This window comes from Chelonoidis abingdonii, chromosome 1 (genome assembly GCF_003597395.2).
Source record: "Chelonoidis abingdonii isolate Lonesome George chromosome 1, CheloAbing_2.0, whole genome shotgun sequence".
NCBI classification, from domain to species: Eukaryota; Metazoa; Chordata; order Testudines; family Testudinidae; genus Chelonoidis; species Chelonoidis abingdonii.
This window is the reverse complement of record NC_133769.1, coordinates 130,677,430-130,692,149: the sequence shown is the minus strand read 5'-3', so window position 1 is coordinate 130,692,149 and position 14,720 is coordinate 130,677,430. Positions and strand designations below refer to the sequence as shown.

Sequence of the window (14,720 nt, the reverse complement as noted above, 5' to 3'; positions counted from 1 at the left end):
CATGTGGCTGATGGTGAGCTTGTGGGCTCCCTGTGGGAGAAAGAAGTGAAGTGGGCAATTCTGGAAAGAAGCTGAAGAAAAGAAGGGGAAATGAACTTGCTGTTATATGAGATCACACAGGAGTCACTGGGAACAGAGTCCGAGGAAAGGCTTGTATTTATTCTGGAGAGGGAGCAAATGATTTGGACCTACATTTCTATCACCAGGTTCCAGGATTCTTAACCCTTTGCTTTCAAATCCCAGGGATTTCTCCCAGGAAGGTACAGCCACTGCTTTTTTGATAAGGATTCATAACAGAGATAAAGAAAACCAGCAGTTGTCATTTGACTTCAAAGACTATCACCAATAGAAGTTTCTTGTATTTCCCATTGCTGTTCTCTTTGCTGGTGCGTCTAGGTAACTGGTAGGAAACTATTGCTCTGATGTTGATGATGATGAGTTTGCTAAGGAGAAGACAGATCCCCTTGGACCATACCATCAAAGCGAGATCTATCTGGCATGGCTCCTGTGACCACAGAAATAGCCAGACTATGACTACTGCAGTTGGGTATTTGATTTAGAAGAGGCAGAAAAAACATCCATAGTAACTGTTTCTTTGGAATACTAACTTTTCTAGGTGCAGAAACAACCTCAGATCCAACAAAATAATATGCAGTATATGTCAGAGGACACCTGATGGTTTCTGAGTGAACAGGACACACAGTGCACACTATTAAGTTAAATTTTCAGCATATTGGCCCTAACCAAACTTGGTTATCTAAATCTCTACTTGGACAAAGATTATACCAAAGCACAACTTCAAAAATTAACTGATTCAGAAAACTAAAACTCAATTTCCAACTCAGAAAAGCATTTAAGCATGTGCTCAAGACCTTTCCTGGGTAGGGAGGCTTTCCTGAATCGGATTCTAAATCATTGAGTGAAATTCTACAGCATGTGTTATGCAGGAGGTAAGACTAAATGATCACAAGGGTCCCTCTGGCCTTAAAATCTAAACAATCTATGAAATACCAAAATCTGGGTGTCAGCCCACTCTATTAGGAGTTGTTTGACATCTCTCAACCCTGGATACCCACTAGAATTAATGACTGGACCTATGCAGGCCAATAATTTACAGTTTTCTTTTAGAAGAATCTGAACTGCTCATTTTGTTTTCATGGAACAAAATGGACATCTCAAATCAGAACTGTACACAGTAAACAATAGCATGGGTCACTGAAGTGCCCTTACACCTATACCAGCGCATTGGCTGATCAAAATATTAGAGTGTTAACAGTGTACCTGGTTCTGTATAAGCACAAAGGAAGATATAGCCCCACCCCTAAGAGTTTGGGGTCAATACAACTGTAACTGAGGAAAACCTGAAAGAGAGATGACTTGCTGATAAGCCTTCAACATCAAGAACCAACACATTCTATTACTTATGTTATCAGGAGTGCAGAGGAAGAAACATGGAAATCCTAATAGTAAAACTCTTCAAAGATGTCCTGATAAATGATTTAGCCAGTGGATCAAGACACACCTATGTCTGGTGATAGACTTTGACCTATCCTTGCTAAATTATTTCATTTTAGGATCAAGACAGAGGTCTCTCTCTCTCCAGCTTCTCATCTCAACTCATAATCCACTGTTTGGTGTTCTTAGGGAGGGCAGGAATGAAGTTTTAAGTGAGACCTGAGGGATTAAGGAAAATGGACATAAAATTGTAGAAGACAAGGCAAAACAAGACATGTAATAAGTGTAGTGTGTCTTGGTGCTATCATTCACTAAATGGAGGACACCATGGCATAATGCGCCTTTCCATGGCCTGCTTTCACTGGGAGTTTGTGCCATGTAGCTTGAGAGTCCTTGGATGGAAAAGGGAACATTAGCAAAGAAAACTGGTAGAAAACAATAAAAAGACAGCCAATTAGCTAAGACTCAGTCTTAGGTTAGTGGGTTTTTCCTTGAGATTCCCTAGTTTTGATGAACTAAAAGAGCCAGAAGGAAGCACAAGATAAAGACCGTCTCCCTCCACACTCCTCAGGAGATTTCCACTGCATTTTTCATGCTATTGTTCCTTACAGACACAACAGGGATCCAAATAAAGGCTCAAATCCTGCTACTGAATCTATATGAGCAGGCTCATGTGACTGTTGAGAGTCCCCTTGATTCCACAGGGTTCTGCATGGGCTCAGAGGTGTACCTGCATGGATCCAAGTGTAGGAGCTGTGAAGCTATCACTAGAGCAAACTAATTGCATCCCCAGCTGTTAATAGAGTGGACTGTACAACAGAATGGGAGTTGCTCTGCTTCATCAGAACAAGGGAAACTAAGATGTTGGTCCCAACCAGCTATGGATAGTGAGTTTTGTCAATATATTGGTGCATAGCAACATTTGAATAATGGATAATCCATCAGATCTAAAACTTATTTGAGTTGATGGTAACCAAGTATTCTCCATGACCCAGTTTTTAACTGCTCCTGGATGCCTACTCCTGAAGTTGAAAAATAGCAATTTTATCCTGTTTTTCTATCTGTCACTGAAACTGCCAAGGAAACTTCCCCTTCTTCACATCAGTATCAATTTTTGGCATTTATATAATTAGTCACAGGTTTCCGATTATTTATTGTGTCTCCCTGCAGTAGAACTTGAAGGTTTGTTCTGCAATTTATATGTATTTATTTGTTTTACCACTGGTTTTGAATTCTTACAGAGTTAATCATTTGTAATAAAAGGCACATTTCCCCTTGCAAGCAGAATCAATTTCCTTCAAAAGTCCTTCATTCTTTGATTAGTGCCTTGCATTTGGTCTTCACTAATCACTTAGCTAACAGAGAGCAATAAAATCCTTAAATAAATAAATACTCTGAGTTGAAGTTAGTCATAATGGACAGAGTTGCTCGCTCTGGTTTTTGAAGTGCAAGATGTGGCTAAGCTACTTATACATTTCAGTTCAAATAAAAGGTATAGTAATTAATGCCAGATATTTTTCTTCTGCAGGTCATTAGTACATTATTAACAGCTAAGTCTCAGCAACAAGTGAATGGATTTGTTTCCAAGTCAGTCACGCAATAGAAAGCTCACAGGGTTGTGGTGTTTGAATTACATTTAAAGGTTTGGTTTTTCGGGAGGAGGATGCCAGCCTGCCCCATTTCTTGCTCACTAAAAGTACTCAGCAGGAAAGTAATACAATAAGAGGTTTTATATCTAGCAATAGTCTGTATTATCTCTTCTTCCTTCACTCCATCCTTCGTTGGTTTTATTATTTTAGATTCTGAAACATAATGAGCAGTTAGTTATAACAATAAGCTGTTTCTTTTGGTCTATGCTGGACTTCTGTAGTAAAGAATGGCCTTGTCAAATCAAAAGGGGATCTTATTGGTTTGTTGGGTATGTCTACATGCCGATAAAACACCTGCGGCACCAAGTCTCAGAGCCTGGGTCAGCTGACTTGGGCTCACGGGGCTATAAAGCTGCACTTGTAGACGTTTGGGCTTGGGCTAGGGCCCAGGATCTGAGATCCTCCCCCATCATGGGGGTCTCAGAGCCTGGGCTCTAGCCCAAGTCCAACCGTCTACATTGCAATTCTATAGCCACGAAGCCCGAGGTAACTGACCTCTGCCAGTATCTGCCATGCTGGGTCTTCTATTGCATTGTCCCTCTTAAGTGACCTATGGGAGGATACTCTGATGAGTTGTGGACAGAGATCCATCAAGTTGAGTCAGAAAGTGTGTGATACCATGCCATATGTCTGCTTCGAGGTCATATGTTTCCTGACACTGAATCCAAGCCATCGTTTGGTGGGGAGTCTGGCCTAAAACAAGGTGGTTTCCAGCAGCCCATCTGACTGGGATCTGTAGGCTTGCTAATGTCCGTCGGTACCACTGGCAGCCATTTCAGGTAGTCTCTAATTGATTATGAAATGGACAACATAGTGGGGGTTGCAATAGGGGGATGGAGAAGGAAAACACGCATATCTAGAAAGGGGCAGGGTTTAGTTTAAAAACATTGACAGATTATTTTCAAGGAGTTCAGTGTGTGTGAGTCAGGGCAAGACTGTGCAGTGGATGAAGAAAGGGAAGGTCTCTTTTTCTCAAAGAATCCACTGGATTGGATAGTGAGGAATGTGACCAGAACACAGACAGCTGTGATTGGCTTTGGGTTTGGCTGATATGAATACACTGTGTGCTCTGTAGCACATAGTTAATTGTATGGCACTTTCTGGATATGTTTATATTGCAACTGGGAAAACATCTGGAAGACAGATACATGCCAGCTCTGTTCGAGCTAGTGCTCTAAAAATAATAGTGTAACCACAGTAGCAGGGGCAATCAGTTGCACAGGCTGGCACCCCCAAATACAAACCCATCCGGACCCCATGAGTAAGTACTTGGCAAGACAAACCCATGTTGCCACTGCCCATGGTACCGTAGCTATGCTACTATTTTTAGCACACAGGCTTGATGAAAGCTAGTGCAAGGATGTCTACTCAAACTGGGAATCACACCTCAGCTCCAAGGGTAGACGGAGCCTGAATTAAGGCTATGTAAATGGTTCAGGGGGGAAATCAAACCAGGTGTGTCTGAGAAAGCTAAAATAAATCCAGACTGCATGGATTTGCATTTGGAGGACAGGATCATCATGATGTCATATTGTGACATAGTAATGAGATATGACTCTATTACACTGAGCTGTGTTGTAATATGATATGACGATAGTTATATTATGATGTCAGTGTCATCACTTCAGGTTTGGGGTTCAAACTCTGCTAATCCATCAGTCAGAACCAGAGGATTTTTCATTTCATATGTTCCCCACAGCTTCTTAGACAGCAGCCACACAATCCATGCAGAACTTTACCACAAAGATGAAGCTAGATTGTAAGCTCTTTGGGGCAGGAACAGTGTCTTTGTACAGCATCTGGCACACTGAAGACCTGGTTGTGATTGGGGCCTCCAGGTGCTACTATACTAGTATTACCCCTTTTGACCAGAGCAGATAGCTGGTATTCAGGGTCTTGTGGGTTGTTTCCATTAAGAGGAGAAATTGATAATGGAGTCAGGTATTTCTTTGGTGCAATCCTGTTTATTTACAATGAATGTACATAAAGCCTTGTTTCCCTGAACATAGTAGACATCAAACAACAAGAAACAGTTTCTTAGCTCACAATTCCAAGCCTCTTTCCACCCAGCACTCTACCAAAAAGCTCTCTCTCTTCGCTTTTTCTCAGAGTCATGCTACAAGGCATCTCTGGCTGTCTCTGGGGTTTCCTTGCTGCCTTCTCTGTGTTTTTGTCATGTTTCTTCTCTCTCTCTCAGCTCCATTAAAGAATACCCAAACCTCCACATTTACATTCAGATTCCAGGGGAAACCCCTCAGACCACATGGCTCAACTTCTACTCAAGCCTGTGGCCTGAGTTTTGGGCAGTGGCTCCTCTTGTTTCAGCTATCTATTTCATAAAGCAGCTTGATTTCTTTTTATATTAATCTTGAATGAGGGGTAGCTGTAATGCCCATAGCTTCAGTGAGGTTTCACCCAACCTCCAGCATACAGTATTATAAAATAAAATAATAGGAAAGAAAATAAGAGAAATAAATCCATTTTTTTTTTTTAGATTTTCTTTTAAATGTCTGCATGAATTGGACACTAAATTGGTTCCATTCTACAACCACGTCCCCAGCTGGATTCAGCAAAATCACGCATATGTCTCTGTCCAAATGAGTTTTGCATAGGTAAATGCAGTTAAGAAGCAGTTACTAGTGTTTCCACATCAGTTTGCATGTTCACAAAATCATCTGAAAATCCAGTGTTGTTTCTCAATCCTATCTTTGAATGTTTAGCTTTTTATCTGAATTTAGTTTTCTTTAGTTTTTAACATTTATCTGTCTTACAAGCCCAATGCTATTTAAAATGTCTTGTTTTGCATTTAACAGAATCTGTTCTGATTAATTGAATGCAGAGCACTGAACTGAGGGACTGGTAGTGCAATACAGAAAGAAGTCTTTCATTTCTAAGACCCTGATATTAATCCAGCTCCGTTTTGGACTGGCCAAAAATCATTACTCTCTGATGGGTTCTCAGTGCCCTGTGCTCTCAGTCCACAAGTGAGCAAGTGTCCACATCACAAAAACCACAAGCACAATTAGTGCTACTGTAATTGGAAACCCACAGCCTCAGCCGAAGGGCCAAGGACTGGATGACCATGGAAAATGAGGTACTCTTTCAGTCCTAGAAGTGGTTCCTTCAGGTTAGCACTGAGGCTCAGCTGTATGAGGAAGCTCCAGGAAACTACTTCTGCCCAGGCAGTAACTCTTCTTCTGGCAATAAATGGAAGGCTTTTTTGTGGCAATAAATGAAGGACTTCACTTTCCAGTACTGTCAACCTGGCCCCTATTTACAAGCACTAAATTCAGGAAAATAAAGATCATTTAAAAGATCCTTTAGTGCATGTAGGCATTACAAAAATCAAAGATCATTACAAAAACAATTTTAAAAAATCCCAAAGGCCAAGTTGAAATAAAATGACCAGAGAAAGAGCTAGAGAAATAATTATAAAACATACCTGTTATTGGCAATAATCAGATTTCCACACAAACTTGTGAAATCCTGCTCCTGTATAAATGCACTATACAACCACTTAGGAATTGAATCCCTTATGGGCTAAAGGAAAGGAATGCAAGGCTGTTACAAGGTTTGGATACTTGCCTCAAGGGCTGCAGTGTGGAATGCTAGAGATCATGGACTACACTCAGCCTGAGGTCAGACCAGCCATGGTGCAGGCACCTGATGATGGACATTTTGACTAGAGGTGGGGAGTCTTGCAGCAGTGCAAGGCTACACACTGCCCCCCTCTTCATGATGGGACCCACAGCCAGCTAATAGAGCTCCAGCAAGTAGGGTGACCAGATGTCCCGATTTTATAGGGACAGTCCCAATTTTTGGGTGTTTTTCTTATATAGACTCCTATTACCTCCCACCCTCATCCCAATTTTTCACACTTGCTGTCTGGTCACCCTACCAGCAAGTGTGGGTTCAGCCAGAGCTTGCTTGGCCAGGGGGTCCATTTAAACAGCACATTCACTGAATCACCTCCGCCAATGGGGCTTCCTTGGTATATCCCCTATAGCAAGGGCAGTGGTGGGGAACCAGCCCTGTGCCAGCAGGGGTGAATTTAGCCCCATAGTCCTGATTAGTTTCAAAGAATCAGCTCATAGATTCCAAGACCAGAATGGACCATTGTGATCATCTAGTCTCACCTCCTGTATAACACAGGCCACAAAATTTGCCCAAAATAATTCCTAAGGCAGATCTTTTAGAAAAACAGCCAATCTTCATTCAAAAATTGTCAGTGATAGAGAATCCACTGATCCTTGTAAGTTGTTCCAGTGGTTAATTGCTCTCGCTGTTAAAATGTACGCCTTATTTCCCGTCTGAATTTGTCTTGCTTCAGCTTCCAGCCATTGGATGAAGTTATATTTTTCTCTGCTGGACTGAAGAGCTCATCATTAAATATTTGCTTCTCCTGTAGGTATTTATAGACTGCAATCAAGTTACCCCTTGACCGTCTCTTTGTTAAGCTATATAACATGAGCTCTTTGAGCTATAAGGCAGGTTTTCTAATCCTTTGATCATTCATATGGCTCTTCTTTGAACTCTCTCCAATTTATGAAGCTGTCTCTTATAATTCCCTAAAAATAGGCACTCACTTATCCCACAGTGATGATGAGTATGGTATCAATGCCTGACAGTGAGTATTTTGCTGGTCTGGAATAAAAGTGTATTCATAAATCTGCCTGTGACATGATCAAAAGCTGGAACAATATTTTAAAAAATAAAATACAAAGCACTTATGGAATGGAGCTTTCATGTTTAGAAAATCAGGTCGGAGGCAACAAATATAAAGATAGATGATACTAAATAAAGGAATAGAATTTCACTTTCCCCACCAAGTTTGCTGGGCTACACTCAGTACCTTGAGAAATTGTGTGCAATCCACTTAGAGTTAGGAAGGACATTATTTCATATGGGGAAATTCATTGTTCATGAAGATGAGAGGCTACTAGCGCTGGTTAGAGATACACAAAGTACCGTCAAATGCTGATGCACCTTAGTCTCAACCTGCAGCACCACTGCTATTCTAGTCTTGGGCTCCCAGTATGAGCTGTGACAAATTGTACGGTGATTTTTGTACAAAACAGAGCAAGAAAAGATGCCCAAATTCATTGTCTATCGTAAGCTAAGCAAGATTTAATGTCCAGGGCTCAAGGTGAAAGGCATGTGTGATACACTAAGCCATCTCCTTGCTAACATAAAAAAGGTGATTAATACAGATGTTTGAGAATAAAGTGAAAGCATCCTTGGGTCTTCTCCGCCCTCAGACAAGCCATTAGGAAGCAATCATTGGCAAGCATTCTGGAGATGACTGGAAAGGCCCTGTCATCCCTGGATAGCATGTCTCAACAATCCAATCAAAGGAAGGCACTAAAGAACCAAGAAGCTCGAGAGTCAGATTTCCCCCAAATGGCTGACTAAACTGTATCTGTGAAGTTAAGCACATTCCCATTGTGCTCACCGGTCATATAACTGCATGTTGTTGTGATGCCCTTCCCAGTTGGCTTGCACACACGTGGAAGTGCAATTTAGAAAGCCAGTTTTGAAATGCTGGCCCTGCTGGTTTTCCCATCTCTAGCACACATGCCCTGTGTTGCAATGTTATAGCAAGCGAGGCAGCCATAAATAATGAGTCCAATTTTAAACAAAATTCAGCGTGTATCTCAACAAAAGTGCCCCACAGTGATGCTGCTGCCGGTGCGGTCCTCAGCTTTTTATAGCTAGATAAAATGTAAATGCTTTTTAGAGGATAAATTTACTTTCTCTCTTGCTCACAGTATTGACCACTTCTCTGACATCTCCACTTCTGCCCCTCCTCGAGAGTTGGTTGAGAGGGGAGGGCAGGGACCATCTCATCTCTCCCTTCTGTGGGGGTGAGAACCTTGCTCCCATACTGCCTGGCCTGTTTGTTCAGTTTCCCCTGATCTGGTACAAAATCCTCATTGGTCAAAATGTGGAGCACTGATTGTCCCATATCCATGAGAGCTCAACTGCCTACAGCATACTAACCTCTGTCAGTATTTTGCCAAGGCTTGATCTCTGTGGATAAAACTGGGCCTTCTTCCCAGCAACTCAATTCAATCACTGTAGCTAGCAACCAATATATCTCTTATGTAGTGCTAGATCTCAAAGCTTTTAACAAAGGAGACAGTATCGTTATCCCTGTTTTACAGATGGGTAACTGAGAAACAGAGAAGTGGTGTGACTTGCCCAAAGTCGCCCAATAGGCCCATGGCATAACTGGGAATAGAACCCAAGTCACCCGAGTCCTAGTCCAGTACTCTATCCACTAGATGTCACTGCCACCATTAAAGGGTATTGTTCAATCACTGTTGGGATGTGCATGTTTCATTCCTATCGGAGTTAATGCAGGTTAAGCACACCCTTCAAGAGAAGAAGTGGACATGGATTTGTGCAACAATGCTAAGGTATTGAAGGGTTTCTGGGAGTCAGCAGTCATATCCCCCCCAGAGCACTGGTATCAAAGTCTAAAAGAGATGCTGAAAAAAGATTCTGCTATCCTGACGTTAACATGCAGCCAGCTTCCTTTAGTGCAGAGTAAGTGGTGAATATTTTCCCTTTTCTATGGCCAGTGTTGAATTCCACAGGAGACTGGTGATTCTGTAGTCAAGGAGTTGCAGAAAACTCAAAGCCTTGGGCATAGCCTAGCATGGGGACATCCCACCATGTCAAGTAATGAGACAGTGCCAAAAGGGTTATACTCAAAATAGGGAGAAATCTTAGAGGATTTCCAATCCCAGTCAGCTACAGAAAGAGCAAAGGCAGCATTTATTAGAAGAATAGCAGGAGGCAGAGTACTGGATTTTAATGGGTAAATTGCCTTTTTAAAATATATTTGTGTTATAATAAAAATATTTAACATCTCTGTTAGCCTATAGTAGATATGATATTTCATTCAATAGAAACCATTGACCCATTCTAAGAGAGCATATTTTTGTTGTAAGCAAACTGTTGCTTTTGGAGTCAAGAAGTGGTATAAATCCTTGTTAGTGTCAAAGAGTTTAGGGCTTAACCCTGCAATCATTTATGTTAATGGCATAAAAGGTGCAGGATTGGGCCATTACCGAGGAATATGCAGGGTTTTTGTTTGGTATGGTTTTGTCTTTAAAAAGAGATCTCCAGAGTAAGTCAGAGGCCAACAATGAATGGTCCTTGTGAATTTCCAGGGGTACCGAGTCATACATGAATGAAACTAAAATGCACTATTTGTCGTCTTCTGAATTTGAATTCTTTTAAACTTCAGCTGTAGTTGTGGCTTCCACATTCACTTATAAATTTATTATTTATTTAGGAGAAACAGTTTACAATTTTTTTAATATATTCAAATCATTAAATATTTCCAAAGCTACAAATATAACCCCAAGAAAATAATTTTAGAAAGCAAACACAGGAAAAAATAAAACAGGAAAACTCATAACAAAAAATGAAGGATAAGTGAGAAAAAGGAAAACCTGAAATCACCATTTTTAGTTTGATTCTATGGAGAGAGTGTGACACACACACACACACACACAAATGAGGATTTCAGGTCTTCTTACGTCTCAAGTGTATTTCACTTTATATTATGTATTTACCTGTATGGATACTTTTTATTTTGTTCATTTAATTTTTCTGTGCATTATCTGTGCATGTATATGTTCAACACATTGAAAGAGCTGTATAAATATCACATGAAATATATATATTTTTATAGTATTAGAAACTGGGTCATAAACAGTCATGAAACCCTGACCCTGTAAATAGTTACAAAAGTGCCTAATTTCAATGGGCATATTTGCATGCCTTGTGTATAAGCCCTTGAATGAGTGTTAGCAAGAGCAGGCCTAGAACTGTCCATTACACATCAAAATATATAAACATTTGTAGTGCATAGGCACTGGGTAGTATCCCCATAAACGTTTTTGAGCTCACTAATATTCTTGGGTGTTTACTGTTTCCTAAATAGACAAAACATACAAGGCCTAATAACAAAGATGTACACTGCTGCTCTGGCTGGTTTCTAAAACACAGAACACAGGGAGGACCACCAGTGGACTCACAAACTATTTAAAAGGACACCACCCAATTCCTATACATTTCAACACATTGGAGGAATGCTATTTTTCTTTCATTTAAATTAAAACCTTTAATAACCTTGTTTGAACTGATCTTTTAACTTAAAAAACATTCCTAAGGAATTCCTCTAAACAGGATTTTAGGAAAAAAACAGGACTCCAGGTGATAGATTTGCTACAGAAATTCACTATCTAAAAATTGCTGCCATCCTGCATATGTTGCTGTTTAAAACGTCTATAACATAATAACTTTTATGTGGTACTTTCTATTCAGTGTATCTTTATTTTGCTCAGTTCAGTATTGTTTAAAAAAAATCATGGCTAGTGCTCCTTATTGATTGTTGTATGCCCTGTGATGGAGCAGAAATGTCATGCAATGCTGTTAATTACCCTCATAAGAATTAAGAATGGAAGAGAGAATCTGAATACGCATTTCATGTTTGTGAGGTTTGATATGCTATCAGAGGTTAAATGGTGTCACCTAGTGGGAAAAATGTATATTGCAGACATACTGCTTTAAGTGTATGAAGTTCTTTCCTTCCTTCCTCCCTGTACCTTGAATCCTCTCTTTCTAAAACTGTAGGAAAACTAAGCTTATCATTTGATTTAGATCTTACTTTGTAATGCCTCAGGCCATTTATTAATAATGTTGTTGCTGTGACTGAGATAATTAAATTCCGTCCATCTGAAATAACTGCATTCTGACTTTTTAAAAATATTTGCTCTGAATTCAGATATAGATGAGTGCTCATTCGAAAGGACTTGTGACCATACCTGCATCAACTACCCAGGAAGTTTTGAATGTCTCTGTCACAAAGGCTACACCTTGTACGGCATGACACACTGTGGAGGTTTGGAGACTGATTTTAATGTACTTATTTTTGTTTTGTGTAACCATCTACTGAGCCACGGATATTTGCCCTGCTAAGACTGTAGACATCAGATTAAAGCTAAATAAACCTAGCTAGGTATGACCGAAAATATGGAACCTCAAATCTGCCTAGATATTCCTGGGAGAAGAGTGTAACAGGAAAAATAACCATCCATTATTTCTGTTGCTGTAGCATCCAAAGGCCCCAATTTAGACCATGATCCTCCATCATTTTCCATGCAAGCTGACTGCTTCATCTCCATGGAGCCTCACTAATGTCAATGAGCCTCCACATGGACACAACAGTCATCCTCCCAGGATCACAGTGCAGGACTGTGACACAATTGTGTGACACATTGTGCAAGCACACAGGAAAACATTGTCCCCTCCTTGAAGAACTTGCAGCCGGAAGCCCTGACCCTGCAACCATTTGCACACATGACTAACTTCCATATAAAAGAGAAAAGGTGGATGAGGTGATATCTTTTATTGGGACAGCTTCTGTTGGTGAAAGAGATGAGCTTTAGAGCAGGGGTAGGCAACCTATGGCACGCATGCCGAAGGTGACACGTGAGCTGATTTTCAGTGGCACTCACACTGCCCAGGTCCTGCCCACCAGGCCGGGGGGCTCTGCATTTTAATTTAATTTTAAATGAAGTTTCTTAAACATTTAAAAACCTTATTTACTTTACATACAACAATAGTTTAGTTATATATTATAGACTTCTAGAAAGAGACCTTCTAAAAATGTTAAAATGAGTTACTGGCATGCGAAACCTTAAATTAGAGTGAATAAATGAAGACTCAGCACATCACTTCCGAAAGGCTGCCGACCCCTGTTATAGAGTTTACACAGAGTTCTTCTTCAGGTCTTCTCTGTATAGCTTGAAAGCTTGTCTCTTTCACAACAGAAATTAGTCCAGTAAAAAATATTACCTCACCTACCTTGTCTACATGGGCCTAGTTTGGGTGGGATGTGGGATATTGCCCCCACACACAGAGATGAGGTGTGGGGAGGGTATCACAGGGGATCATGTGCCATTTTCCCTGCCCCATTTCTGTAAGCGCCAAGCTGCCCTTCGGGGCTTGCTCTGTTCAGCCTGCCTGGGAAGGGGGCTCTGTCATTCCCACACTGCACCTCTCCCCTTGCCCCAGCATGTTTTGGCTCACAGCAAGCAGGATGGGGCAGCTTTTCCCCTGTGCTCTGGGCCATTGCCTCGGCAGCTGGATGCCGCCTCCTGAGTCCTAGGGCCTGCCTGTTTCCTATACAACGGGGGGCGGGGGGAGCATATATGGGCGGGGGGGAAAGGGGTAGACAGTGGGATGGGTCAGGGGACAGTGGGGACAGGAAGGGGGATGGGATGAGAAAGAAAAGGGGATACAGGAATGAGCAGGGGGAAGCAGGAGCCCGGCATGTGGCATCCCCTCATCAGTAGTAACATCCACAGGCCCAGCAGGGAGGCAGCTGCGGCAGCACCAGAGCAGTGACATCACTGCAGAGCCGGTGCCCCAGAGGCCACCAGCAGCAGCTCAGCTTCCCCTGTTAAGCCAGCTTGTTCCCCCCAGCACCGGCTGCCCAGTACCACTGCAGACGGGGAGAGAGAGCCAATAAGCCAAGGGAGCTGCCTTCAGCATACACATCTGTGCACATGAGTGTGCAGGTGCACTTTGCCCCCCTCTCCCTGCAATATAGCAGTCAAACTACGCCTGTGCCTTGTCTCTCTAAGATCCTGGGACCAGCATGGCTATAACAGCACTTCAAATAGCTTTAAAGCTTCCACAATGGTAAAGTTGCTGTAAGCAATTATGTTCACTGCTGTTCAGTGTCTTCTATCATCAGAGCTTCTTCTGGCAGAGGTCCTCACCCTAGCCAGCGCCTGAAGACCCTTTGACTTTGTGGATGACACAGCCCTCCAGCTGAGAAGCATCTAATTCTGTGTAACATAAAAGTCTACCTAACATCCAAAGTCTCTGCAGATCAGCCCATCTTCTGCATTCTGTTCCCACTCCCCTTTCTGGGATTACTGTGGAGTCTTCTCCCCTGCTCCAGTACTGAGCACTGGCTCCCTCAGAATGAATCTTCCTGAACTTCTGGGCTCCTGCAGAGCAGACCCTAGCTCTAGACCCTTCACAGAAGACTTTCTCATCCCTGTGAGTGCTCTCTGCCTTTTATAAGGCCTAAGTGTCACCTGACCTGTCTTAGTCCTGCCCTTGTTGGCTGAAAAGCAACTAATTAATTGCAGCACAGATGTAATAAATATGACTCACTGGCCTTTAACCCTTCTTAACCTGTGATGGGAATCATGCATGTATTTGCAGGATCAGGACCTCAGCTGACAAGCAACATACAAAGATATAGGAGAGGGATGGTATTCTTACTGACATAATTACATATAATAGTTCTGTTGTTTTTAAATAAATAAATACACATCATTTATATCAGTCTACCTTCAATATATTCTTAATTAGTTGGTTAATTTAAATCTGGCCCTTTGCCCCTAGCTATTAATGCATAGCACTTACAAAATATTGTCCACATTCAAATCATTTTATGTACATTATCTAATTAATCCTCCTCTTCCAGTTAGAAAAGTTAGTAGAATCCCCATTTTATAAATGGGGAAACTGAGGCATATAGCTTGTGTGACTTGCTAAAGGTTTGCTGAGTCAGGACTAGAT

General features: G+C 41.5%; 1 protein-coding gene across 7 annotated transcripts in view; it reads left to right on the top strand.

The window, feature by feature from the left end:
* The window catches only part of SCUBE1 (signal peptide, CUB domain and EGF like domain containing 1), a 302,108-nt gene that overhangs the window by 230,950 nt on the left and 56,438 nt on the right, over positions 1 to 14,720 (top strand). For all 7 annotated transcript variants that reach the window (XM_032762480.2, XM_032762488.1, XM_032762487.1 and 4 more), the window contains one exon: positions 11,905 to 12,021. In XM_032762480.2, the coding sequence (XP_032618371.2) occupies positions 11,905 to 12,021 (117 nt within the window). The remainder of the gene's footprint in view (positions 1 to 11,904; positions 12,022 to 14,720) is intronic.